The sequence below is a fragment of the Neofelis nebulosa genome, chromosome 4 (genome assembly GCF_028018385.1).
Source record: "Neofelis nebulosa isolate mNeoNeb1 chromosome 4, mNeoNeb1.pri, whole genome shotgun sequence".
In the NCBI taxonomy this organism is placed as follows: domain Eukaryota; kingdom Metazoa; phylum Chordata; class Mammalia; order Carnivora; family Felidae; genus Neofelis; species Neofelis nebulosa.
In genome coordinates this window covers 24,508,221-24,535,929 of record NC_080785.1, presented here as the reverse complement: position 1 = coordinate 24,535,929, position 27,709 = coordinate 24,508,221, and the positions used below count along the sequence as shown (strand labels likewise).

The 27,709-nt window shown below is 43.9% G+C and overlaps 2 protein-coding genes across 5 annotated transcripts; both read left to right on the top strand.

The window, feature by feature from the left end:
• Positions 1-22: 22 nt before the first annotated feature.
• On the top strand, positions 23-1,673 carry HILPDA (hypoxia inducible lipid droplet associated). The gene is given in 3 exon segments (XM_058724377.1): positions 23-302; positions 1,413-1,639; positions 1,642-1,673. Coding segments are annotated over 3 exon segments (459 nt in total). The 5' UTR covers positions 23-102.
• GARIN1A (golgi associated RAB2 interactor 1A) lies at positions 191-27,625 on the top strand. Of its 4 annotated transcripts, XM_058724375.1 has the most exons (6): positions 14,193-14,283; positions 15,251-15,553; positions 17,161-17,345; positions 18,170-18,419; positions 21,870-21,988; positions 27,261-27,625. In XM_058724375.1, exons 3-6 carry the CDS (start codon positions 17,182-17,184, stop codon positions 27,454-27,456), a joined length of 729 nt encoding a protein of 242 aa, XP_058580358.1. In that variant the 5' UTR covers positions 14,193-14,283; positions 15,251-15,553; positions 17,161-17,181; the 3' UTR covers positions 27,457-27,625. The 4 variants fall into 4 exon arrangements, with proteins under 4 accessions (XP_058580359.1, XP_058580356.1, XP_058580357.1 ...); XM_058724376.1 differs by lacking the exons at positions 14,193-14,283; positions 15,251-15,553 and adding an exon at positions 191-302; XM_058724373.1 differs by lacking the exons at positions 14,193-14,283; positions 15,251-15,553 and adding an exon at positions 1,500-2,036.
• Positions 27,626-27,709: the final 84 nt, after the last annotated feature.

Genomic DNA, 27,709 nt, shown 5'->3' with positions numbered 1-27,709 from the left:
TCGGACTGAGAGCCCTGCTCCGAGACCCCGACCTCGGACCGCCCCGCTTGGGGGCGGGGCCGCGGACGTGCGTCCGGGCGAGTGCGTGCGGCCCCAGTGCGCATGCGCGGGCTCCGGGGCTGGGACGTGGCTATAAGTGGGCGGTGTGGGCGGCCTCCCGGCGTTGCCTGCGGAGGGCTGCGCTTTTGTGCTCCGAGAATCTTCTTGGTTGCGATTCAGCTCTGTCCCGGGGCTGACTTTCTCGACTCCTGCACGACCCGCCGTTACCGCGAGTGGACGGCTCCTGGCCCTTCCTCCTGGAGGTGAGCGACCCTGTGGGCTTCCCCGCCTTCCCGCCCCTATTCCCCGGGCTGCGTGCCCCTCGGGCCGCCTCGGGTTCCTGGCCTGGGGCCGCGCTGCCTGGAGCGGGTGCTCCTTGCTCCGCCTCCACTCGGGTCCGGGAGTCAGCCGCTCCAGCTGTGTTTTCAGGGATGACCCTGTGTTACATGACGCCCTCCCCATGCTCGCTACTGCTGGATTAGGTGTCCCAGTCCTGCCCTCCCGAAGAACCCTTCTTGTCACAGCACTTGGCGCGGTGGGTGGGTGGTAACTGCCTGTCTTCTTGCTTAGATTGTCCGCCCGATGAGGACAGGGTTCGTGTCTGCCGGACCCCGTGTGGCCGTAGTACCTTGCAGAGCGCCTAACACACTATACTATTCAGGGCGTAGTTGTTAAGTGAACTAGATAGATTCGACTGTCTTAGAATTATTTTTACTTATCAAAAAATTTATGATTAACAGGAACCTGACTGAGATGTGAGGGAGACCTCTAGACAGGTTGCTTTCTCAAGGGCATGTTCTTACAACTCCTCCCTCAGAAACAGACTCGGTTCTGGAAGATTTTTGGTCCCTCTGTGCCCTGAGCTGTGGCACAGGGATTGTGCATTGCACCAGGCGGGAGGAGTAAAAAGGTTTTGCTTTAGAAGAAGTGAAAGTTGTTTGGTTTTTTTTTTTTAAGTTTATTTAAACTTTAAAGAGAGAGGGCACCCATACATGTGGGGGAGGGGCAGAGAGACAAGGAGAGAATCCCAAGCAGGGTCTGTGCTGTCGGAGTCCGATGCTGGGCTGGAACCCACAAACCGTGGGATCATGACCTGAGCCTAAATCAAGGGTGGGGGGGAAGCTTACCCCTGAGCCACCCAGGTGCCCTAGAAGATGTAAAAGTTTTGAGGAGTGCTTTTGAGTTAGCCCAAGAATTAAGTCTAGCTCTGGGGCCATGGAGTTTATAGTGTGAATATGCTGGGAGATTCTGTTGCGGAAGAACATGCGCTGGTCTCTATCTCCCTGTCTTAGCTCCCTAGGAAGACAGAAGTCAGGGCCAGATGCATGCATATCCCAGAAGGCTATAGGTTAACCGCACCTCTCTTTCCTCAGCATCCAGAGGCCTTCCAGAAGTGGAAGAAAGCTTTACTGCTCTACAGAGGAGTGTGGGGTCCTTTCAGCCATGAAGCCTCTGTTGAACCTCTATCTCTTAGGTGTGGTGTTGACCCTGCTCTCCATTTTCGTTAGACTGATGGAGTCCCTGGGAGGCTTACTGGAGAGCCCGTTACCTGGGAGCTCCTGGACCACCAGAAGTCAACCAGCCAGCACAGAGCCCCCTAGAGCCTTCCAGACCATCCATCCAGAGGGGTGTGATAAGACCTCACTCCACCGGCTATAACCTTGGAACACCAGGCAGGGTCCGGGCAGGAACTGCGCAGGCAGGCTCCGAACATCAGTATTATCAGAACTGTTACCAGGCCCTTGAAGGGCCTCTCCGTCTGGATGCTCCTGTCCTGGAAAAAGAGCCTGTCCCATGTGAACGGGTTGCCTATGACTGATGGAATGATGTCACTCTTCCCGGGGTCTGCTGTACCCTCTGGTGTCCTTGACAACAGTTCTCTGACATCTCTTAGCTACGGGCTTGTGCTTCATGTTCAGCCGTTGGGAGATGGTGTCGTTTTCGTCCCTGCTTCCTCAACATCTGCCAAGAGTTCCTTCGGACTTGCGCGTCTTATAGTCAGTCAGTTTGATGTTCAGCCTCTCTTCGGTGAGAGCTTGTCTGTGTGGGAGTGATGTATGGGTTGGTGTATGGGAGGGGGAATGATGAAATAGTGTCCAATTCTCATTGTTTCACATGTTAAATGCCCTTTCTCCAACATACAGCGAACTTGTGAAGATCAGTCTGAAGGGGACACTGGGATGACAAAGCCTGCTCAGGACATGGCATTATGGCCACCATGTGGCTTAAATGGATTTCTAAAGAAATAAAAGTTGAGTATATATTTCTACTTTGTGTCATGTTGACCTCTGCCCTTGAAATTAGTGGTAGGGAAGGGTCTTAATTCCTAGATCTGGGGTTTGACATCTTAAAAACTTAGAAGCAGAAAAGTACTTAAAACACTTTGTTTAAAACATAAGGTAAATACACCTGGATTTGGAGGCCAGGGCAGTTGTGTCTGCCTCATATCAACAAGTCTTCTGATCCTGGGCCAAGAATATTCCAGTATTCTCTTGACTCTCCATTTCTAAAGAAAAATGATTATTCTAGCACCCTCGCCTTCTGTCTCTGGGAGAAGGAGACTGTCAGTCCAGTAGGCCTTGGTTTTTTCCTTCTGCACTGCTGAAGTAAGGAGGGCTCAACTCTGTTCTCCAAGTCATTTGGTAAAATGCCCACATCTCACAACAGTTGTTTCGGTTCACTCCCAGATCTCTGCAGCGTGGCTTTTACACAGAAATGGAGGGCTATTTTTTTTCTACTTGTATCCACCACTCCTCCACGTTCAGGTGCATTCACTCCTCTGTCCCTCGTAATATAGATCCATTCACAGTCTCTTGGTTTGTGTTATTTTATGTAAGGTGAGTTTGATTTACTTTTGCCCAAGGGTAAGACTGGAATATGGTCTTCTCTGCTGAACTAATTTTGCCTCCTGGGTTGTTCTGAAGCCTAAGTGCCACACGCTAGAAGCTAGTGGTTTGGGCATCACTTCTTTTTTTATTATTATTTTTCAAATTATTTTTTAAATGTTTTACTTCTTTTTAAGACAGAGAGAGACAGAGCATGAGTGGGGATGGGGCAGAGAGAGAGAGAGAGAGAGAGACAGAATCTGAAGCAGGCTCCGGGCTCTGAGCTGTCAGCACAGAGCCCACGGTGGGGCTCGAACTCACGAACTGTGAGATCGTGACCTGAGCCGAAGCCGGACACTCAACCGACTGAGCCACCTGGGTGCCCCTGGACATCACTTCTATTTTTTGCACGGTGGTGGTCACTGGTGCTATTTACCAAGTATTTCCAGCTTCCCACCTTCTGGGCACATAGTACGATTGGGCTCCCTGATCCTTTGTGGATGGCTGGGGTTATGTGAACTTGTGTTTCAGCAGCATAGTACAATCAAAACTATAGTTGGTTTTTTATCTCTGATTTCAGGCACTTTCATGTGCCAGTAGTTTTCCTAGACATATTTCTTAAATTTGATATATTTTCTTATTCTCACATCTCTCCGACTCATTTGGTATGTTTCAAATTTTAAGTGGGAGAGTTGCATTTTAAGTCTCTTTCCCAAGCAGTTTAACTGCAGTGGTTTACAGGGTGCCACAACCTTTGAGGTCTTTGCTCTAAGACAGTTGGATCTACTTGGAGGTTTTAGGTTTTAACAACAGATATGATGGTCATACCGCTGTTACAGTCTTTCCTACGAGTAGGGTCACCTGCTGTCCCCACTTGCTTGGCAGAGGGGTTTTCTGGGGTGTAGTACTTACCAGAGCTAAAACTGGGACAGGTATAGGTAAACCTGGTCAAGGCAATTAGATGGGTAAGATGGCCAATCGGTTATTCTACCTGAAAAACATGAGTTCAAAATGGCGTCTGTCATTCCAAACATTTCTCAGCTTTATCTGTTAACCCGTTAGGGATGAGAAACGGTTGCTTCTGTGAACCCTGCAAGCCGGTTGATTTCTGTAGTCTCTCTACGTCCCTTGTGCTGCTTGCAAACTGGCCAGTTCAGGTCTTGTCTGAGCTAATTCTGTACTTTGTTGATGGTGACCAACAGTATCCAATTCAGGCTGCTAAAATTCTGTTCTCTGACTTTCTCTTACTAGATAGATTAAATAATGTGTGTCTTCTAAGTTACTGTAGACAACAGTTTTACCAGATACTCTTCTTCTGTATAACATGAGTTGTCCTCTTTCTTTCAATAAGATCTCTTTGCTGCCCTCCAAGTAAGTTAATGTCACACATACTAAGGCTTTTCCTTTTTTTAACATGCAACATTCCCCCCCCCACTGCCCCCCCCCCCCCCCCCCCCCCCCCCCGCAACACACACATTCCTGTCTCCTTATCAGTCAAGGACACATTAGATTAGGTTATGCGGCAGCAACAACCCTAAATTCTCAGTAGCTTAAAAGAGAGTACATTTGCCCAAGGCAGTACTCCTAGGAAGCAGAATTGGGGCCTAATCAAGGAATATTCCCTTCCTCGGGGTAAGGAGACTTCACTGCATCTGCTCAGTGGCATGTCATAATCATGAGGCTGCTGTGTTTCCCATTCTCCCCCTTTCCCCTCAGTGCATTCATCTTATCCCCATTCCACCAATATTTACTAAATTTTTTTTGACATTTATTTTTGAGAGAGAGAGAGACAGAGCATGAGCGGGGGAGGGGCAGAGAGAGAGAAGGAGACACAGAATCTGAAGCAGGCTGCAGGCTCTGAGCAAGCTGTCAGCACAGAGCCTGATGCAGGGCTCGAACCCACAAACTGTGAGATCATGACCTGAGCCGAAGTCGGATGCTCAACCGACTGAGCCACCCAGGCGCCCCTCCACCAATATTTATTAGATGTGTGGAAGCACATGGCTCGTCTTTTTAGTTTATAGATCTCCATCTCAAGCCACATCCAAAACTGGTATAGAAACCATTGTGCATCACTTGGAGATTCTTCAGTTTGGCCTTGATGTTGTGGCTGAAGGGAATTATTGGATTGTCTCCTTCGGGGAGGTATGGTGAATGGATTCCACCTGCAGGAGGGATAGTGAGCCGAATGATTATTCACTAGAAGGTTCAGTAGTGGTACTCATTAATGTTCTCCAAGTATTTCTGCCCTTGCCTTTCAAGCACATGATAGAAGTGTACTCCCTGGGGCGCCTGGGTGGCTTGTCGGTTAAGCATCCGACTTCAGCTCAGGTCATGATCTCACGGTCCGTGAGTTCGAGCCCCGCGTCGGGCTCTGTGCTGACGGCTCAGAGCCTGAAGCCTGTTTCAGATTCTGTGTCTCCCTCTCTCTCTGACCCTCCCCTGTTCATGCTCTGTCTCTCTCTGTCTCAAAAATAAATAAACATTAAAAAAAATATTAAAAAAAAAAAGTGTACTCCCTAACACCTTTGTGGTTGGACAGGGCCATGAATTAGTTCTTGCCAATGAGTTGTGAGTAGAAGTGATGTGTGTTAATTCTAAACTGGAACACTTAAGCACTGGTTCAAAAACCTCCAAAACCTTTAACCTTCTTTTTCCCTCCACTACAGTGACTATCAATGCTCCAAATGCAGCTGTTCCATTAATGTAGGTCCTGGAGTGAGGAAGTCATGGAGCAGAGCCCTTTATCTCTGGTTCATCTCTGGTGAACATGTAGTATAAATGAGAAAGAAACCTCTGTTGTGTTAAGCTACTGCAGCATAACTTGGCCCATCCTGACTGATACATTGCCTTTGGCACCTACTGGGTACCATGCATTGACTAAGATTTCATTACTACCTACTTCAGATAACATGCATAAGACCGCCGGGGCGGGGGGGAACATGTAAACAAACCCATAACCTCTCAAGATTCTGTGATAGAAATACGCGTACAGGATTTGAGTACATAAAGTTATTTACTGGCAGGAGGCAGTTATTAAGGGAAAGCTTCTTAGAGGATCTGAATTTTTAAAAATGAATAGGTACCCAAGTTCAGAGTTTCCCACGAGAGGGAACCATGAGCAAAGGACATGGAGATGAGCTTAAGCACACAGAGCATGTTTAGAAAACTGGTAAGCACAGATTTTAAATCCCAGTTATTAGGTTGAAGTCTTAGCACTAGTGCCATCTAGTGGAGTCTAAGGAAGAAGGAAACACTAAATCCATGCTGTGGAATGCTTTCTGGATGTGAAGGGCTGTGCCTCTACAGCTTATGATAGATATCAGAATATTAAGAGGTGGAAGATACGATCTAGTCTAATATTGTCCAATAAAAATGCAATGCAAGCCACATAGGTAATTAAAGTTTGTTTAGTGGTTACATTAAAAAGAAACAGGAAAAGATATATATATATATATATATATATATATATATATATATATATATATACATACATAATTTGTTACAATATTTTTTTATTTTAGAGAGAATCTTAATCAGGCTCCATGCTCAGCGCAGAGCCCAACACGGGGCTCGATCCCACAGGATCCGATCTGAGCTGAAATCAAGAGTTGGACGCTCAACCAATTGAGCCATCCAGGCGCCCCAGGAAAAGATATTGTAAACACATTTAACCCAATATATTAACATTATTTCAACATGTAATCAACTTAAAAAGTGATCTATGAGATACATATTTTGCATTTTATTTTGGTACTAAGTGTGTATTTATATTGGTATTTTACACTTAGAACATATTTCATTTGGATTAGCCACATTTCAGGTGCTCAGTCGTCACACATGGCTAGTGGCCACTACATTGGACAGCATAGATCTTTTCATTTGACTGCAGAGGAAATGGAAGCTAAGTAAGTTAGACAATAGCATTGAATTAATGGGTGGTAATTTCCTAGTATGCAGCTCTTTTTTCTACAACATGATTTTTTTTTTTTTTTTAAGAACTCTCCAAAATGCAGTGTAGCAAAATATGTCAACAATGTGCTTTTTCACCCCCAAGGTAATTCTTGTGTGGGCACATGTGAGATTTTTTTTTTCTCTAAGAAAACCTATTGTTACAAATCAAAATTATGAAATGACTGTAACTTGCAGTGTTTACATGCTGCTTTGCCCATAGACTGTCAGTAATGCCTCAGACTTGACTTGCTTTGTATGGCAAACCTATATCAACTTAATAACTCATAATTCATCACTTAAACATTAACTTTTTATTATTGTGTTTCCTTCTAGACCTTGTTCATACACATTGGACATTTCTATATTGTAATAGTATGAATGCAATTTGGACTCTTTTTCTCCCTGTTGCTTAACATTATGAAATGGAGAAACAAATAATTGATAAAAGTAGGTAGTTTTATTTAATCTGAGGAATTCTAAATTGGAAAATATGTTCATAAGACTTATTAGAATAGTGTACTCATATTTATGTAAGAAGGGATAGAAAAAGTTAAATGTATTATACTGGTATAACTCTAAAAGAATAGAAAAAATAACAACAGTGGCTTCATTTGGGGGCAAGTGTGATGGGAACTAAGCCAATGATGAGGGTGGGAAGGAGCTCTTCACTCTCCCATTTGAAAGTTTATGATGTTTGTACCTCATGAATGTGTTATTTGTTCACAATTTTAATTTTTAAATGCCTACAATCTTTTACAGTTTCTATTGTAACAGCCTTCTGGAATTTTAATTGGGATTTTATTGAGCCTACAGATCTTTTCTTTCTTTCTTTTTTTTTTTTAAGTTTTTATTTATTTTGAGAGAGGGGCGGAGAGGGAGAGAGAGAATCCCAAGCAGGCTCTGTGCTATCAGCATGGAGCTTGATACTGGGCTCAATCCCATAAACTGTGAGATCATGACTTGAGCTGGAAATCAAGAGCTGGATGCTCAACTGAGCCACCTAGGTGCCCCCAGCCTATAGATCAATTTGGGATAAATTGACATCTTAATATTGAATCTTCCAGTCCATGAACATAGTATATCTTTCCTTCTGTTGTTGATAAAGAATTTTGTATCTCTCTTCATGAGTAATGCTGGTTTGTGGTCTGTTACTTTCTTTTCTTGCATTGTCTTTATCTGATTTTGGTAATGCTGGGTTCATAAAATGAGTTGGGAACTGTTTCCTACTCCATTTCCTGAGTTTATATAAGATTAATATTCTTTCTTCCTTAAAAGTTTGATAGACTTGTCCAGTGAAGACATAGGAGCTTAGAGTTTTATTTGTGGCAAGATAATTACAAATTCAGTTTCTTTTATGAATGTATATTTATTTGATTTTTCCTAAATCTCTTTTTAAGTCATTTTTTCCCTAAGTTTTAGTAATATCTGTGTGATGACATTAGTATAGAACATTTAAGTTGCCAAATTTACTGGCATTAAGTTGTTAAAACTATTTCCATATTATACTTTTAAAGTGCACAAGATCTATAGTGATGTTCCCTCCTTTTTTCAGATTGGCAATTTACATATTTTCTTTTTTTTTCTAGATCTCACGAACTATACGTTTTTCAATTTTTAGAAATTTAACTGCTCTTTTATTTTTTAAATTATTTTTTAATGTTTGTTTGTATTTTAGACATAGTGTGAGTGGAGGATGGGGCAGAGAGAGAGGGAGACACAGAATCCGAAGCAGGTTCCAGGCTCTGAGCAGTCAGCACAGAGTCCAATGTGGGACTCAAACCCACAAACTCTGAGATTATGACCTGAGCCGAAGTCGGACGCTTAACCGACTGAGCCACCCAGGCACCCCAACTGCTCTTTTTAAAAAATGTAACTTTAAAAATTAAAAAAAAAAAGGGGGGGGGGGACCTGGGTGGCTCAGTTGGTTAAGCGTCTGACTTCGGCTCAGGTCATGATCTCACAGTTCGTGAGTTTGAGCCCCGCGTTGGCCTCTGTGCTGACAGCTCATAGCCTGGAGCCCATTTGGAATTCTGTGTCTCCCTCTCTCCCTGCCTCTCCCCTACTCATGCTTTGTCTCTCCTTCAAAAATAAATAAACATTAAAATATTTTTTTTAATTTAGCTTTAGAAGTAGGTTGTTTAATTTCCAAATACCTTGACATTTTCCAAATATTTTTTTCTTTCATTGATTTCATTGATTCCAATTTCATTGATTATGTTAACAGAACATACCTTTATAATTTTAATTAGTCAAAATTTATTTTGACTTATTTTATTTAGACTTATTTTATGGCTCAATATATGATGTATCTTGGTGAATGTTCAATGTGCACTTGAAAAGAATGTCGATTCTGCTATTGAGTGAGCTGTGTTTTACAGAAAGTGTACAAAATATTTTTTATCAAAAGTATTAAAAAATACAAAACAATTTTTTTACAAAATTACATAAAGTTCGTTGCTAGTGGGGCGCCTGGGTGGCTCAGTTGGTTAAGTGTCCGACTTTGGCTCAGGTCTCACAGTTTGTGGGTCTGAGCCCTGCATCAGTCTCTGTGCTGACAGCTCAGAGCCTGGAGCCTGCTTTGGATTCTGTGTCCCTTTCTCTCTGCCCCTCCCCCACTCATGCTCTCTGTCTCTCTCTGTCTCTCTGTCTCTCAAAAATAAACATTAAAACAATTTTTTTAAGTTGGTTGATGGTTATTTAAGTCTTCTGTATCCTTATTGATTTCCTATTTGTTTTAGTTTCATGTTTTTTTAAACTCTGCTATTGGATACATATACTTTTAGGATTGTTATGTCTTACTAAATTGACCCCCTTATCTTCTTTAAATGTCCCTCTTTATCAAGGTGTATTATTCCTTGTCATGAAGTCTTCCTTATATGATATTAATCTAGCCACCTTAGCTAACATACGATTAGTGGCTGCAAAGTTTTATCTTACTCTATCCTTATAACTTATGTGTCTTTATATAGTGTGGATTTCTTGCAGATAGCATTTAGTTGTGCCCTCCTTTTTATACAGACTGGTAATATCTGATTTTCAATTGGAATGTTTAGGCCATTTAAATTTAGTGTAATTATCCATAAGGTTGGGTTTAAATCTTCTATCTTGTTATTTTCTATTTCCCATCTGTTCTTTGTTCCATTTTTCCTTACTTTTTTTTGGATTGTGAATTATTTAGTGTTCTATTTTATTTTCACTATTGATTTATTAGCTATAGATCTCTGTTTAATTTTTTTTAATGGTTCCTCTATTCTAGGATTTACAACAAACATCTTTAACTTATTATAGTCTGACTTCAAATAGTATTTTATCGGGGCATCTGGGTGGCTCAGGCAGTTAAGTGTCCAACTCCGGCTCAGGTCACGATCTCACAGTTTGTGGGTTCGAGCCCCGCATCAGGCTCTGTGCTGACCTCTTGCTCAGAGCCCAGAGCCTGATTCTGATTCTGTGTCTCCTTAACTCTCTGCCCCTCCCCCGCTCACGCTTTGCCTCACTCTGTCTCTCAAAAATAGATAAATGTAAGAAAATAAAAATTCAAATAGTATTTTATCACTTCAGGTATAATACCAAAGCCCTGCAATACTACACCTTTATTTCCCCCTCTCATCCTCTGTTCCTTTTTGTCTTATATTTTAGTTCTATGTATGTTCTAAACCTAATGTTTCATACTACATTGTTATCACTTAAACATTTTTAAATGTTTACTTATTTTGAAAGAGCAAGTGAGAGAGTGGGGCGTGGGCAGAGAGAGAGAGAGGGAATCCTAAGCAGGCCCCACACTCAGCATGGAGCCGGACATGGGTCTCCAGCTCATGATTGTGAGATCATGACCTGAGTCAAAATCAAGAGTTGGATGCTGGGTGCAGGGGCACCCAGATGCCCCTGCATTGTTACCATTTTTAAATATTCAATTTTTGCTTAAAGAACTTCAAAAATTATATGTGTATATATATTAAAATGTTGACTCATGTATTTCGAATTTCTAGTGGTTGCTTACTCTTTGTGTAGATGTAGGTTTATAGGTTTTTATATATTTGAAGTCTTCCAGCCTGTATTTATTCAAATATATGTCTTTATCTCAGGAAGTAAACAGTTATGTTCAATACAGACCTGACCACATGTCCACAACTCTGGTCAGACTACTTTTAGAGCTAATAATGATTCTTCCCGTATGTAGCATACTATGTACATAGTTGCTTCTCAGCAAATATTTGTAGAGCCATGTACAAGAAATTTCTTTACCACTTTTTAAAATTTACTTAATAAGGAAACACTTGCTTATGGTAAATAGTTCAAACGGTACAAAAAATAAAGTGTGAAAAATAAGTCCTTTTTTCACCACCATTACCAATGCCCTACATTTTTATCCTCCCAGAAATGATCTGGGCATGTTCAAGCATATCCTTTTTTTAAATCCTTTTACCCAAGTGATAGCATTTTATATATACTGTTTTTCATCTTTTTCTAACTGTATAGGTCTCAGTAATCATTCCATATCAGTATATGTAAAGTTGCCTTATCTTAATGGCTGCAAAACATTAATATAGAAGTATCATAATTTAACTGGTGCTCTATTGATGGACATTTACCTTTTATAAGGAAAGGAGAAAAAATGTCAAGAACAGAGAGTAAAATAATGCAAAAAAAGCCAAAATAATGACCTTGAAGGTTGTTTGAATATTTGAATTTCTACTGTTATAATCTTTACATCAATAAAAAATTGTAAGAGTTAGTTTTCGCTTCCAATGAGCAAGTCTTTTTTTTTTTTTTTTATCTTTATTTATTTTGGAGAGAGAGAGACAGCGTGTGAGCAGGGGAGGAGCAGAGAGAGAGGGAGACACAGAATCCGAAGCAGGCTCCAGGCTCTGAGCTGTCAGCACAGAGCCCGACGCGGGGCTCGAACTCACGAGCTGTGAGGTCATGACCTGAGCCGAAGTCAGACACTCAACCGACTGAGCCACCCAGGCACCCCACGATGAGCAAGTCTTAAGAAGAAATAAGCCACTACGATACAAACTTCCGCCTCTGATGTAACAGGTTTGGAAAAATACCAATGAGAAGCAGGCCTCCCACCCTATGTTAAGAGAAGCACCAGGAAATTTAACTCTAGTCACAGGAGGATTGTGCCCGTGTGTCTTGAGGGTTTAAAAGACATGAGAGAACCGACTTACCTCCTTGGCTCGCTCCTGTACAAACACCAAAGTGAGAATGCCTGATAGCTATCCAGTCCTAGTCTGAGAGGATAACTAATAACTCACTCCTCCTCAACTTCATGCATCCTGAAGAAGTCTTTAAGTGGAAGTTTCTTCTCCTGGTACCAAAGATAGGAGATTGCGAGGGGAGGGGAGGAGTTGGTACCACTAAATGGTACACTAGTAAATGTTTCACACCAGGTCTGATTGGGGATATATATAATATGTAAAATAATAAGCATACATGCATACACATGTTATTATTACATATATATACATATACGATATGTACAGTGTTATATGCATTATAACTACAATTTAATATACATTATAATTATTCATATTATATATTATAATCATATCATTATAATTATATAATATGTATGTATGTATATATCTATATGTACATATATGCATACATATAAGTATGTATGTTTTCTCTACAGTTTTACTGACGTAAAGTGCGTATAGCACCCAATTTACAACTAACAATAAAATACACAGTGCTCTTGTACGTTTCATATAGCCAATTGATTCTCACAGAAATCTTTCACTGATTTTTGTCAAACTCTTGTATTCCTAGCCAACCAACGCAACTGACAAGTACAGTTCCGACCTGAATGTTGGCTGATTTTTCCACTTCTATTAACGAGTAAGATGAAAGTGAATTAACCTAGTTGTATGTTGGAACTTTACACGTTCATCAGTGACTTCAGCAACTTCTTTGCTAAATCAGATAATAGCTTTCAAATACTGAAAGCTACTGAGACTCCTCAGATTTTTTGTGTGCCTACAATATGACAGCAACAGCCACACGCAATTTACATCAACATTTTTTCTATCCCTTTATTTTTTTTTTAATGTGTATTTTTGAGAGAGAGAGAGAGACAGAAGACAGAATGTGAGCAGGGGAGGGGCAGAGAGAGAGGGAGACACAGGATCCGAAGCAGGCTCCAGGCTCTGAGCTGTCAGCGTAGAGCCCGACGCGGGGCTTGAACTCGCGAGCCGTGAGATCATGACCTGAGCCAAAGTCAGACGCTTAGCCCACTGAGGATTCCAGGCACCCCTTTATCCCTTTAGACAGCCAACAAAACAATAAATCGAGGCTTAATTGATTTCCACGGTGTAAATAACTCCCAACATGGCTGGTTTCAAGATAGTGACCAACATGAAGTGACCAACACACCCCGAGAAGATAGGACGAGGTAGTGCAGCATCACACAGTGTTTCTACCCTGTAGATACAATCCATGTAAATAACCTCAAGGGTATAGAGAGTAGTAAAATATAGTAAAACAATTAAGAAGTGGTGAGTTTGGGTCATTACCTTTGCTTTTGTATAATTTGTTGAAGTGTAAGTTTCCGTAGTTAAATTTTTACTATTGGCTATGTTTAACAATGGCTCGTAAAATGCCTGAAAATCGAATCGTTTTCACGGGTCTCTTTTGTGCTGGCTCCAGCACGCCACTGTGCTGCACTTCCTCATCTGCCCACTGTTCCCAAAGAAATAAGCCTCTTTGCCTTGTTAACAGCCCGGTGTTTCCAAAAAGTTCTCATTTTCTCCCATGAAACGAGGTAGGGAAGATTGGCGTGAATTACTCGTCTTCACCCCGAGCTCCTCTGGCCCGGTGAGAGCCTGACTTCAGGGAATTCACACAGATAAAGTTTTTGTGAGGGGCTTCGCCATCTGGGGAGAGGATTGAAGGCTGTGGGTTTCTGGAGAAACTGCCTTGCTGTTCCGGCCAGCTCACCACTGTCTTGCCATAACCGTAGTGCATTTTCCTCATGTATGCAGAGAAACTGAGTGAAAAATGGAATAGACTACTATTACTGCTAATTTGTAGTGCGTAGGAAAGGGGAGAAAAAAGCTCTGCTTATCCCCAATCCTCCCTTGCCTCTTCTTTTTTTCCTTTCCTGTTGTTACCCATCACATTCCTTGATGTCATGCCTGCCATTGTGAGCCGACAGGCCCTCCCTGGCCTGGTGGACAGCTTGTAAGTCAGGAGGGGAGGGGGAGCAGTGGAGGTTGGGGGGAGCAGTGGTCACACCAACACCTTGGAATTGGGCTGGGTCTGAGTGGAGCCCCAGAGATGTTCTCCAGCCCATTCTTCCCAAGAACCAATGAGTAAAATTAGGGGCCTCCCACCTGAGGTCAGGGAACCAGGCCCTGGAGTGGATCTGGGGGTGGAAGATGGCCTTCTTTGTCAACTGATTCATTCTCCAGAATTCAACTTGTTCTCTGACTCGGTGGTATTTGAAAGCAACTTTATCCAGGTACCTGTGTGCAGCTCAGAACCCACTTTCTTTCGCTTTCCAGAACTTGTTCCTAAGGGTTGGTCCAAAAGTGCTGGTCCAAAAAGGCCTCCGAAAGCCCTGGGGAGGAGAAGGAGGCTGCTATGGCTAGGGACAACCAGAGGGTGTGGTCTGGATCCCAAGCTCAGCTCAGTTTGTGCCTACAGCATGATGGGGCTCCTTGAAGGTCATATGCTTTCAGGAAATAGAACTACAAACTGCAAAAGGGGACCTCAGGGCTCACCCTCCAGGCAGGGTCCATGGGCCACTAGGGAAGGAATGGTTGGTTAGAGGGAATGAAGGTTGTTTTTAGAATCCCTGCTCTGAAATCCAACCTCCTCTCCATGGGATGGTTTAGAAATAGCCTTGTTTGGGGCGCCTGGGTGGCGCAGTCGGTTAAGCGTCCGACTTCAGCCAGGTCACGATCTCGCGGTCCGTGAGTTCGAGCCCCGCGTCAGGCTCTGGGCTGATGGCTCGGAGCCTGGAGCCTGTTTCCGATTCTGTGTCTCCCTCTCTCTCTGCCCCTCCCCCGTTCATGCTCTGTCTCTCTCTGTCCCAAAAATAAATAAAAAACGTTGAAAAAAAATTAAAAAAAAAAAAAAAAAAGAAATAGCCTTGTTTGAGAGCCAAGCCCCTAGAATCGGCCTTGCCCAGATTCTACATCCCCTAAAAGGCGGTGCTATGGCCATTGGAAGTTAGCATTTTTGGTCTGGGAAGCATGAGGCCACTGGGAGTATGGGATAGTCATATGACATCTTGGGGCACCTGACTGGCTCAGTGGGTAGAGCATATGACCCTTTGTCTTGGGGTCATGAGTTCAAGCCTCATGTTGGGGATAGAGTTTACCTTAAAAAAAAAAAAAAGTGTGTGTGACATCTTACTGAGGGCCTGCCCACCTACCTCCCTCTAGAGGTCTAGCTGGGATCTGCATACCTGTGCTCCTTTGCAGGTGCCGCATGACCAGCTTCTCATGGTCTGTGTGCTGTGTGCAGGGCAGGAGATGCAAAGAGAGATCAGATGATATCCCTGGCCAAGGAGCTCATGAATTTGTCAATTTAAAGGGCATGTTATAACATGGTCACTGCTCAGAAAGCTCTGGCAGGTGGTTTGGACCAGCTCATCCCTAAAGCATGAGCAGAGAGAAGGGTGCTAGTATCCGGGGAGTTCAGAGCACTTTTTGGAGTTTGGCAGTTGAAGAAGGCTCCCCAGAGGAGGAGGTGAAGCCCTTCTTGGAGGTATCCTTAAGACTCTGGTAAGTGGAGGAGCAGAGGGAGGACACTGCAGGCCAAGGGACTTCAGTTACCTGGGTGAAAGTGGGAGGCTAGAACCCATAGGGAGGGTCTGTGCTCAGGAATCCATGTGATGGGGCCACAAAGCAGTGAGGACTCACAGGAGAGAGTGGAGACAATCTGAGCTTAATTAGAAGACGCGTTCACAGAGCAGCAAGCTACTCCCTGACGGAGCCCCCCAGATGTCAAAGAGCCGGTTCACCGCTCCGGGTGCTCCCCGGTTCCTGCACTGCTCCCAGGGGGCTGCAGAGTGGGGCAATCAGCTGGCAGCCCGCGGGCGTGCTCCTTCCTAACACAGTCTCGGCGGAGGAAGAGCAGGGACGTGGCAGATCCAGACTCGGGATAGCGAATTCCAGTCATTTCTATTTGGGTGTGAGGTTTGGGCAGGAGGTTTATTCTCCTACTCTGTTCTCTTTGACCTGCTATGAAAACTGTGTAGATTCTCTGGGTGGACACTTAGTGATTCATGCAGCAGGAAACTCGGACTGTTCCGGGGAGGGCAAAGCCTGCCTGCTGGAGCTGCCCCGTGGCAGAGTGAAAAGTTGACCTGAAAGGAATCACCCCACACAATTAGGTGGCTCCCTTTCTCCCCCCCTCCTCAGTATCACCTCTCTGCCATCACCTGTAAGAAACATCACTCACAAACCTTTACTTAGCACTTACTCTCAATGTGTGCCGCCCCTGTGTTTCGTAGTACACGTGGATGTCATTCCGCAATGTGGGCTCCAAGCAATGTTTGTTTTTGTTTTTTCCTTCAAAACGAAAATGGACTTTTCTTAGGAGCACCATCTAGTCAGGCATATGGGAACTGAAATTTCAGTTATTCCTGGGGCTTTCCCCTTGTCCCCAGCTCCACCATGGCTGTGAAATGGTGTCGATGGTCCTACAAAGTCTAGAACATTGGGAGAAGGCTCTCTGGTCGGTCACTCCTCAAATGTTCCTTACCTTACCTTGGTCCTTGTGGTTCCTTGGAGGCTTCTCTGCCTGCCCTGGACAGTGAGGCGGGCGTGTCTTAGCTGAAATACTGTGCCCAGTGCAAACCATCCAGTCTCCCTGGGCTGCCTCTGATGCTGCAAGAGAACAGGTTCTCACGAGATCTAGCAACAAGCCGGGCCCTCCCTCATCTTGCGGGAAGCTCCCCCAGTCATCCCTCAAGCTGGGCTGCCTGGGTCTGCCCCATTCACTAGCTCTTTCCTCACTCTCCTCCCCTTCTGGAACCTTCTTTACACAATCTCCCTTCCAGATCATTGGAAACCTGTGCTGGCTGCTTCTACCCGAGGATGGGGGAATAAAATGTCAATGCCTCTCAGCTTTTTCTTACTAATGCATCCCTTTAACGTTGGATAATGCAAAGGATGCAAAGGAGGGCAACACAGTTTCCTGTCGCCAATGAGCTGGTCTATTTGGAGAGACCCACAAAAAGGATGGATGCTGGTCATTGCCCAGGCCAGTGTGCCGCACACTTGCTCTGAGCATGTCCCCAAGTTAAAGTGCTGTTTTCCAGCACCTGTATTCTCCCACCCTTGCCTTCCTCTTTCTCCCTGACCCATGTACCTGGGCTGATTTCCAGGTCACTAAGCCCGGGAGCTGGATGGATGTCTATGAAGGTTCTACCACTGTGATCCTCGGGGTGACCTCCTCAGTGCCCTCCTTGCCACTCCCCAACATCCTCCTGATGGCCAACGTCACCTGGCCCCAGGGTCAGTTTTCCACCTGGAGCTCACCTGATTGTGCTCCAGTGGTCACCCTCAGCAGGTAAAGAAAGGCTGCAGAGGGGGTGGGATGACCGTACTGTTTTGCAGCTGGATTTTAGATAAAAAGAAAGGACAGTATATAAGCTATGTGTATACACGATGTATAGTGTATAAACTATGTAGAATTCATTCATTAAAAAACATGTCTTTCGTATCTGGATATACCAGACACTGTGCTTGGTGCAGTGATAGAGCCCTGGTCTCTGTCTCAGCCTGGTCGTTGAGGATCTTGGCTTCCTTTTATTTACTTTTATATTGTCACTATAGACTTAGGGGGTTTCCCCCACAAAAAGGCGAGGGGTATGAAAGTCAGATGGGATTATGGAGTGTTACAATTGAAAAAAAAAATACTGGATGTACAGGACACATCCACCCTTCTTACTGTCTCAGCAAGGTTAACTAGGATACAGGGAGGAGATCTGGATGGAAATAGGGTCAGAACACCTGAGTTCCAGTTCCTACTTAACGTGGTCTAAACTTGGGCACATCAGTTAGCTGTTCTGAGCCTCAGTTTCACCATCTGTACAATGGAATGAAAAATACCTTTCTTTCATCAAAGGGTGTGAGGATTGAATGAGAGGTTAGACATCATCTATCAGCCATTGTTATTGATGTGGGCAGGTTCTTTAGTGATGAAGGCCCTGAAAGTCAGAGAAGAGTTAGTTTTAGTAATCATTCCCACTCCCAGACCATGAGCTTTCTCCCGTGGGCATCCCCCAAGCAGAGGCGGGAGCCTAGTGAGATGGGGCCAGGCTCTAGGTAGGCACGCATGATTGATCGAATGCATGGGCCCCTCTGCTGTGGGGATTTCCCGATTGTGTCCAGGATTCTCCCCCTGAAGTTTGTGGAACTACAAATCTGTGACCGGCTCCAACGCATCCTGAGGGTTAGGACAGTGACTGAAAAAATCTACTACCTAAGGCTCCACGAACACCACCCAGAGGCCGTATTTCAATTCTGGATCCGCTTGGTGAAAATTCTGCAGAAAGGTCTGTCCATCACCACCAAAGACCCAAGAATCCAATTCACGCACTGCCTGGTGCCCAAAATGTCCAACAGCTCCACCGAAATAACAGTAAGTGGGGCCTCCCACCAAGACCTGCAGCGAGACGGGGGATGGGAAGCCCGGCTCCTTAGAGGATTGGTGGGCATTAAAGTCTGGTGTTGCAGGGGCAGACTTCGTTTTCAAGGGCCAAGGATACACACACATCAAACTGGGGTCTACAAACATAAAAAGCAAATGAATTTCTTTTTCTGAAAAAAAGAGCTATAAAGTGGTTATCTCACTTAAAAATTGTTTTCTGTTGGGTTTTTTGTTTTTAAGTTTTAAAAAAGGAATAATGCTCACTGAAGAAAATTACAAAATCACAGAAAAATCACCCCTACTTCTCTCCAACCCCAAGCAATCACTTGGAACATTCTGGCATACTTCCTTCCAGTCTTCCATTTTTTGTATTTTTTTTTCCTTTTTTTGTTTGATCTTTATTAGGTTTTGGCATTAGAGTTATGCTGTCTTCTTAATATCAACTGAAGAATTTTGCATATGCTTTCACATTGTTGAATATATTGAAACTTTGAAAACATTTATTCTTTAACGTTAGAGGCTAGATTGAATTTGCCAGGTTCTTCTTCTTCTTTTTTTTTTTTTAATGTTTACTTGTTTATATATTTATTCTTTCTCTAATTTTTTATTTAAATTCCAGTTAGTTAACATACAGTGTAGTATTAGTTTCAGGAGTAGAATTTAGTGATTCATCACTTACCTACAATACCCAGTGCTCATCACAAGTGCCCTCCTTAATGCCCATCACCCATTTAACCCTCCCCCTGCCCACCTCCCTCCATCAACCCTCTGTTTGTTCTCTATAGTTAAGAGTCTGTTTCCTGGTTTGCCTATTCCTACCACCACCCCCTGATTTTTATTTGTTTTGTTTCTTAACAGTTTTCCATCTTTTTTTCCCCTAGATCACTTTTTTAAAAAATTTACATCCAAGTTAGTTAGGATATAGTACAACAATAATTTATCCATTTAGCCCATCCCCCCTCCCACATCCCCTCCAGTAACCCTCTGTTTGTTCTCCATATTTAAGAGTCTCTTATGTTTTGTCCCCCTCCCTGTTTTTATATTATTTTTGCTTCCCTTCCCTTATGTTCATCTGTTTTGTATCTTAAAGTCCTCATATGAGTGAGGTCATATGATTTTTGTCTTTCTCTGACTGACTAGCTTCGCTTAGCATAATACCCTCTAGTTCCATTCACGTAGTTGCAAATGGCAAGATTTCATTCTTTTTGATTGCCGAGTAATACTCCATTGTATATATATACCACCTCTTCTTTATCCATTCATCCATCAGTGGACATTTGGGCTGTTTCCGTACTTTGGCTACTGTTGATAGTGCTGCTATAAACATGGGGGTGCATGTGCCCCTTCGAAACAGCACACCTGTATCCCTTGGATAAATACCTAGGAGTGCAATTGCTGGGTCATAGGGTGGTTCTATTTTTAATTTTTTGAGGAACCTCCATACTGTTTTCCAGAGTGGCTGCACCAGCTTGCATTCCCACCAACAGTGCAAAAGAGATCCTCTTTCTCCACATCCTTGCCAACATCTGTCGTTGCCTGACTTGTTAATGTTAGCCATTCTGACAGGTGTGAGGTGGTATCTCATTGTGGTTTTGATTTGTATTTTCCTGATGATGAGTGATGTTGAGCATTTTTTCATGTGCCGGTTGGCCATCCAGATGTCTTCTTTGGAGAAGTGTCTATTCATGTCTTTTGCCCATTTCTTCACTGGATTATTTGTTTTTTGGGTGTTGAGTTTGATAAGTTCTTTATAGATTTTGGATACCAACCCTTCACTGATGTGTTGTTTGCAAATATCTTCTCCCATTCTGTCCGTTGCCTTTTAGTTTTGCTGATTGTTTCCTTCGCTGTGAAGAAGCTTTTTATTTTGATGAGGTCCCAATCGTTCATTTTCGCTTTTGTTTCCCTTGCCTCTGGAGACGTGTTGAGTAAGAAGTTGCTGTGGCTGAGATCAAAGAGGTTTTTGCCTGCTTTCTCCTCCAGGATTTTGATGGCTTCCTGTCTTACGCTTAGGTCTTTCATCCATTTTGAGTTTATTTTTGTGTATGGTGTGAGAAAGTGGTCCAGGTTCATTTTTCTGCACGTCGCTGTCCAGTTTTCCCAGCACCACTTGCTGAAAGACTATCTTTATTCCATTGGATATTCTTTCCTGCTTTGTCAAAGATTAGTTGGCCCTACATTCGTGGTCCATTTCTGGGTTCTCTATTCTGTTCCATTGATCTGAGTGTCTGTTTTTGTGCCAGTTCCGTACTGTCCTGGTGATTACGGTTTTGTCATACAGCTTGGGGTCCGGACAGTCTTCCATCTTAAATTAATTTTTAACTTATATATTTGAGGATATTCAATACATAATAAATGTCTGAATGTTGCTTTTTTTCAGTTGAGATTATATCAGAAGCATTTTCCCGTTTCTTTTTAAAGCTCTTCGTACACATCATTTTGATAATTTCACGCCATTCCAGTAGTTGTGTGAATGAATTAAAATTTACTTTGCCATTCTCCTGTTATCAGACATTTAGAGTTGTTTCTAACTTTTCATTATGGTAAATGATGCTAGAACAAGCATTTGTGTGAATTGACCCCATTTCTGCTTGTTTTCTCAGAATAGATTATTAGAAGCACAATTCAAAGGGTATGAGCATTTTTAAGGCTCTTGATACATATTGCCAGATTATTTCCAGAAAGCTCATGCCAAAGTATACTCTCTCCAGTAATATGAGTGTCTATGTCACTGTGTCCTTATCACAATAGAGAAGAATAAATTTTAATAAATTTTCTAGTATGATAGGTGAAAAAGTAACAGCCCTCTGATTTTCAATGAGTTTGAACATCATTATACAGTCTTTTTGTGCTCTTTGGCTATTTCTCTATTGGCATTTTGTGTTTTTTTCTAAACTGGTTTGTAAAGTAAAGCTTTTTATATATCAAGAAGTTTAACCCGTGAATCACAAGTGTCTGTAAACCTTTCCCCCAAGGATTCGCTTTTTCCTCTCAGTTTATTTGAGGCTCCCCACCCCCCACCCCTTTTGACACAGAGAAGGCTTTTCCAGGACCTGCTTAGGGTAGAAGCACAGAAAGAAAGAGGTCGGTAGGCTGGATTGCCTAACACCTTCAGATTTCAGAACCTAAACCCTTTCTTCCTCTTGTCTCAGTTGAAGGCCTTTCCGTATTACTATCACTGCCTTCCAAAGTCAGCTTCCCAGCCCTGCTGCTCTCATTCTTAATGTTCAGGCACAGTAGCCATTGGCAGCCCAGCAGAGAGAGGACGTTATCCTGCCAGGGCCCAGTTGGGCTCTGATGATTCTGGGGCTTGATGCTTGAGGAACAGGTTTCCGGGTCGAGCCTGGAAGACTCAAGGCTGAGTCCCTTCAAGGTTCTGGCCCCAGGAGGCCGAGAACTCCAGGCAGACCTGGTCATCTGACTGTAACTTTCTCCACCCAGCCTGAAAGCAGCCTCCTTCCATCCGCCCAGCCCAGCGAAAGCTTCATGCTGTTGACAGCCGAGCAGACCAGTGACAGTTTCTCGAATATCACAGGGAGGCCCCAGCTCACAGCGGACAGGTGGGTCCCCCGTGCAGGCAGCTCCGGCATCCCTTCCCGCAGCACTGAGCCGTGGGTGGGGACGGTGGCACCCTCGGCCAAACTACCTCAGTTCCTTCTTTTTATTCTAGGCCATTATGCATATGATTTCTCCCCTCAGTTTTATTATAAGCCTGTCAAAAACAGGGTCTGTGGCTGTTGGGTCTGAATATTCCCTAGGCAAACTGCAGTGCTTTCATAGACGGTGCTCAATAAAAGGAACGAGGGATGAGTAAGTTATCAGAGGAGGGTGAGCTGATCAGGCAGGCTCATGGAGCTCCGTATCGACTATCTCCAAACCCGGTTCACCAGGGTCCCCCGGGTAAGACAGTTCTGAGTTCTCTTCACCTCACTTATCTGTTCTGTAAAATGGACAGAATAGACAGTAACCCAAAGCAGACATGACTCCAAAGCCATTTACTAATTCACTAATTATATGAGACTCTTTGTGCAACAAGTGATGGAAAACAAAAGCAAGATCACACAATCAATACATTGAACAAGTACAACTTGCAGGATACCATCAAAATGTAAATTTATTTTGGGGGCACCTGGGTAGCTCAGCCGGTTAAGCATTTGACTTTGGCTCGGGTCATGATCTCACGGTTCGTGGGTTCAAGCCCCGCGTCGGGCTCTGTGCTGACAGCTCGGAGCCTGGAGCCTGCTTTGGATTCTATGTCTCCCTCTCTCTCTGCCTTTCTCCCGCTTGTGCTCTGTCTCTGTCTCTCTCTCTCTCTCAAAAATAAACACTAAGAAAGTTTTTTTAATGTAAATTTATTTTTGTCTTCCCTTTATAATTTTTTCAGTGGGAGTTTTCTTCTTGCCCTTAGATAAAAGCTGATTCTCTGACAGGCCCCCTAAGCATATGGGCTCCCTCTTAGAATATAAAAGGTCCTCTGGTCCCTTTAAATTGCCAAAGAAGCATCAATTCTGAAATTAAAATGTGGCTGATAATTACCAAAACTCTGAACTGTTCACACCTTCCCTCAGTCTGGCCTCATGTTAAGATGGCCCTTCACGGTGGGCACTGGGTTTTCACTCCTCTTCTCCTTCTGTTTCCTAACTTAAAAAAAATTTTTTTTAATGTTTATTTATATTTTGAGAGAGAGAGAAAGAGAGCGGGGGAGGTGCAGAGAGAGACAGAGACCGAATCCGAAGCAGGCTCCAGGCTCTGAGCTGTCAGCACAGAGCCAACACGGGGCTCGAACTCATGAACTGTGAGATCATGACCTGAGCAGAAACTGTATGCCCAGCTGACTGAGCCACCCAGGCACCCCCTGTTTCCTAACTTTAAAGCTAATTTTTTCTCTTAGAAGCTTCCTTGGGTTCTTTAAAGTCCCACACCTGACACCCCCCTCACCCCTAACTGCAACTCTGACACTTTCCTTTCCTCCAGCCACCACCCCCCTCAGGCTCTGGCTGTAAGGGCGTTCTCTTGGCTTACAATGGCTCCAGGCTGGCTCTCTCTGTCTCAGGTATAGTCCACGTCTGGCCCTCAGGAAATGTCCTCTCAGACTTTGATGAGCCCCTGGACACAAGAATGACTCCTCTTCACTCTTCCACCCAAGAGACCTATTCTTCCATCTTTCCCGCCCTTCAGATTTCCTGCTCAGGACTTGTGTCCCTACCTACGGGGTCTCCGAGGACCCCTGCCTCCAGGGGGCCCCAGTTCAAAATCTCTGGATGATCCTAGGAAGCCCCTCTCTTTCAGCTTCAGGGGGAAAAGGCAGCAGCTTTAGACAAGGGACTCTCCACACCCCTTCTCTCTCTCAGTGCTGTTTTAGCCTCCCTCTGGGGCAGGGTCCCCTTGGTGGTCATGCTGGGCTGCTCTCCCAGGTCATTGCGTGCCTTTATATGTGCTTTCCAGTCTTGTGGTTCTTGGGTTTTGTTTTGTTTTGTTTTACTTTCAAGATAGTTGTATTGAATTATAATGCAAAATTTTCTCTTTTGGATACTCTTGTTATTTGAATATTGGCTCATCTTTGCCTATCTAATAGAGCTGTCATTTTCTCTTTTTCTTTCTTTAAGCTCTCCTTCTATTCTTTTCTTCCTCTTAAGGCACTGTCTGCTTTGTTTGCTCTCGTATTCTTTCTGGCTTAGGCTTCATTTTGGAAATAATTGTTTCTTTAAAAATGTTTGATTCTTACCTCAGTTTCATCACCCCATTTACAAATCTTTTAAGTTCTGACTTGGGTGGCACCCTCATATAGTCTATCACTTTCTTAATTTCTTTTAACTCATTTTGAAAAAAAGATTTTTTTTAAGTTTATTTATTTTTGAGACAGAGAGAGACAGAGCAGGAACGGGGGAGGGTCAGAGAGAGAGGGAGACACAGAATCGGAAGCAGGCTCCAGGCTCTGAGCCATCAGCTCATAGCCCCACGTGGGGCTCGAACTCACGGACCGCGAGATCGTGACCTGAGCCGAAGTCGGACGCTCAACCGACTGAGCCACCCAGGCACCCCTCGTTTTGGAAGGCTAGGTTGTACTTTTCATTTGTTTTGCAGGCATATCTTTTTAGTGTGCTTTCATTGTAAGCATTTAGTATGCTTCATATACTTTGTTTTTCTCATATAATTTTGTGTGGCGTTTGATTACTATCCTTTTCCGACAGTTATTTTTAATGTGAAAATGATTTTCCTGAACCTTTGGGAATGACGGTCAGTCAAGGTTGCTTTCTGGTTTGGTCTCTAGAGCTCCCTCTTGTGTGGCTTTTGGGTAGTGTTTATGGCCTTGTACGTCTAGGGCTGTGATCCTCTCTCCTGTCTTTAGCTGATCTTTCTCTTTTCTTTGCTTTTATTCTTCCCGTCCTACTCAATTTGGATCCCATTTCCAGTGGCTTTTCCTTAGTGTGAGGCTGTGTCTTGCAAGAGAGAGTGTTCCAATGGCTTCAAGAGACCATAAGGCATGTAGGGCTCCAGCCTCTTCTGACTTTACTGCAGCCAGGGCCCTCGCACTTACTTCCAGTTTCCTCCTCCTCGAACTGTCCCGGGCACTTTCCACTGAGAACCTGTGGGGGGAATAGGAGCTCCCCTGTTTTCAGATACATCAGATGCTCTGTTGCTGCTCTGTGCGTCCTTGTACACAGATATGGACAGATACGCAAGATAACCGTCTGAGTCTTGGAGCAGTCTGTAGCTGGAATTTTTTTTATCCTGAGCTTTCTCAAATAGGTCTTTACCTTTGGGACTCATGTTGGCCTAAACTGAAGTGGGTAAAACCTAAGTCCGGGGCCACCAAGACTGGCAAGTCCCTCGGGCACCCCCAGCTTCAGCCCACACTTTGCCAGTCTTTAATTTTTGACCCCTGGGACTTTTCTTTGCTTTTTGTGGGCTTAACAATACACTTTAAATTATGTGATTATATTTTATCTAGCATCTCTAGGTGTTTTATGGCAAAGATTTTTTAGACTATTTGGCCATTTTGCCAGGCTCTGGCTACATAACTCTAAACTTATTTTCACTTAAAAAAAAAAAAATCATCGCATCTTATCTTTGAATAGTTACAGTGTGAGTGATTTTTATTTTCCATTTGGTGCTTTTTTGTGGTTTCCCTTGTTTTCATTTTTTTTTTTTAATTTTTAGAGAGAGAGAGCAGGGAAATGAGGCAGAGGGAGAGAAAGAGAGAGAGAGAGAGAGAGAGAGAGACTCTCAAGAAGGCTCCACACTCAGTGAGGAGCCTGGTGCGGGACTCAATTCCACGACCCTGGGATCACGACCTGAGCCAAAATCAAGAGTCAGATGCTCAACTGACTCAGCCACCCAGGTGCCCCAATATGGTTATTTTAAATTTTTTTTTCAACGTTTTTTATTTATTTTTGGGACAGAGAGAGACAGAGCATGAACGGGGGAGGGGCAGAGAGAGAGGGAGACACAGAATCGGAAACAGGCTCCAGGCTCCGAGCCATCAGCCCGGAGCCTGACGCGGGGCTCGAACTCACGGACTGCGAGATTGTGACCTGGCTGAAGTCGGACGCTTAACCGACTGCGCCACCCAGGCGCCCCCAATATGGTTATTTTATTTTATTTTTTTTTTTTAATTTTTTTTTTCAACGTTTTTTATTTATTTTTGGGACAGAGAGAGACATAGCATGAACGGGGGAGGGGCAGAGAGAGAGGGAGACACAGAATCGGAAACAGGCTCCAGGCTCTGAGCCATCAGCCCAGAGCCTGACGCGGGGCTCGAACTCACGGACCGCGAGATCGTGACCTGGCTGAAGTCGGATGCTTAACCGACTGCGCCACCCAGGCGCCCCCCAATATGGTTATTTTAAATGAAACAACAAACAAAAAACAAACCGGGGGTTCCTGGGTGGCTCAGTTGGTTAAGAGTCTGACTTGGGCTCAGGTCATGAGTTCAGGCCACGCACCGGGCTCTCTGCTGTCAGCACAGAGCCCACTTTGGATCCTCTGTCTCCCTCTCTCTCTGCTCCTCCCCCCCCAAAAAAAAAATAAACGTTGAAAAATAAAATAAAATTTTTTAAATAAAATAAAATAACCATGTATTTCACTTAGAATCAAAATTTTTAAAAATGTTAGCCACACCCTGTGTTTTTCTAGGCACATTCAGTGGCTGTAACTTTTTTCAAAGCTGTTCCTGTTTTTGGAGAACTGTCGTGAGGTTTTCTTTTCCTTATGCTGGTAACTGTCAGGTTATAGTGGGCATCAGGCAGATCCCACGGGGCTCAGATCTTGCCTTTGAGTCTTAGTTAACAAATTAGGTTCTCACCACATAAAGGTGGTGCTTAAGATTTGGAGGGGTATCTGTTCCACTCCAGCAGAGCAGACCTTAGCCGGAGCCTCCCTCCTGCTTGGTTTTCTTTGTTCAAGTCGCTCTCTCTCTCTCTTTATGTTTACTTATTTATTTTGAGAGAGAGAGAGAGAGTGAGAGAGCGTGTGCATGTGAATGGGGGAGGGGCAGAGAGAGGGAGAGAGAGAGAATCCCAAGCAGGCTCCGCACTGTCTGCACACAGATCTCACGGGTTCAAACCCATGAACCCGTGAGATCATGACCTGAGCTGAAGTCGGACGCTTAACCAACTGAGCCATCCGGGCGTCCCCAAGTCTCTCTTGATACATCATACCATTTATACGTGTCTTCCCTGGCCATCATTCCCACATCCGCATCTACACTCAAGGCACTTGTACTGGAAAATATACAATTTAGAAACAGGTTTTTTTTAAATTAAACTTTTAACAATGCTTTCTCTTTCTTTTATTGCTTTCAATGACTCCAAAATTCCTGGGCTCCAACAGTAACACCAATGTCGCCATCAAAATAGACAATTTGGACAGCTCTAAGACCCCCTTGCGGGTGGCATCTCCAGTCAATTTGAAAATACCCATGAGAGCTGCCTTGAGCCACAGCCTCTGGGAACAAGGGAATCCAGATGAGCACTTCCTGCAGGCTCCGGTCGCCAGTTCCCTAGGAGAGAACTTTTTTGGACCCTGACACCTATCCAGAACGGGGCGATCTTCCCTAGCTTCATTCAGTGCACTTGCCACAATCTCCTATCAATGCTGTTTTCCCACTGTGGGCCAAAAGACCGTGGGAGAGGTATGAGGGTGCTTATAACACAGTGCTTTGTACTTCCACCAATAAACCTCCAAGTGAGTTCCTAGTTGTTACGGGCTGTGCTCTGCAGGGCTTCAGGCTGGGGATGGACCGATTAGGAACGGGAGCTCACCCCTTAGGAAAATAAATG

Coding starts and splice junctions, on each gene's coding strand:
- GARIN1A (XM_058724373.1), top strand. CDS start 1,803: ATGCTCCTGTCCTGGAAAAAGAGCCTGTCCCATGTGAACGGGTTGCCT. Junction 2,037..17,160: donor TCGGACTTGCGCGTCTTATA/GTCAGTCAGTTT, acceptor GCTGATTTCCAG/GTCACTAAGCCCGGGAGCTG. Junction 18,420..21,869: donor ACAGCTCCACCGAAATAACA/GTAAGTGGGGCC, acceptor TTCTCCACCCAG/CCTGAAAGCAGCCTCCTTCC.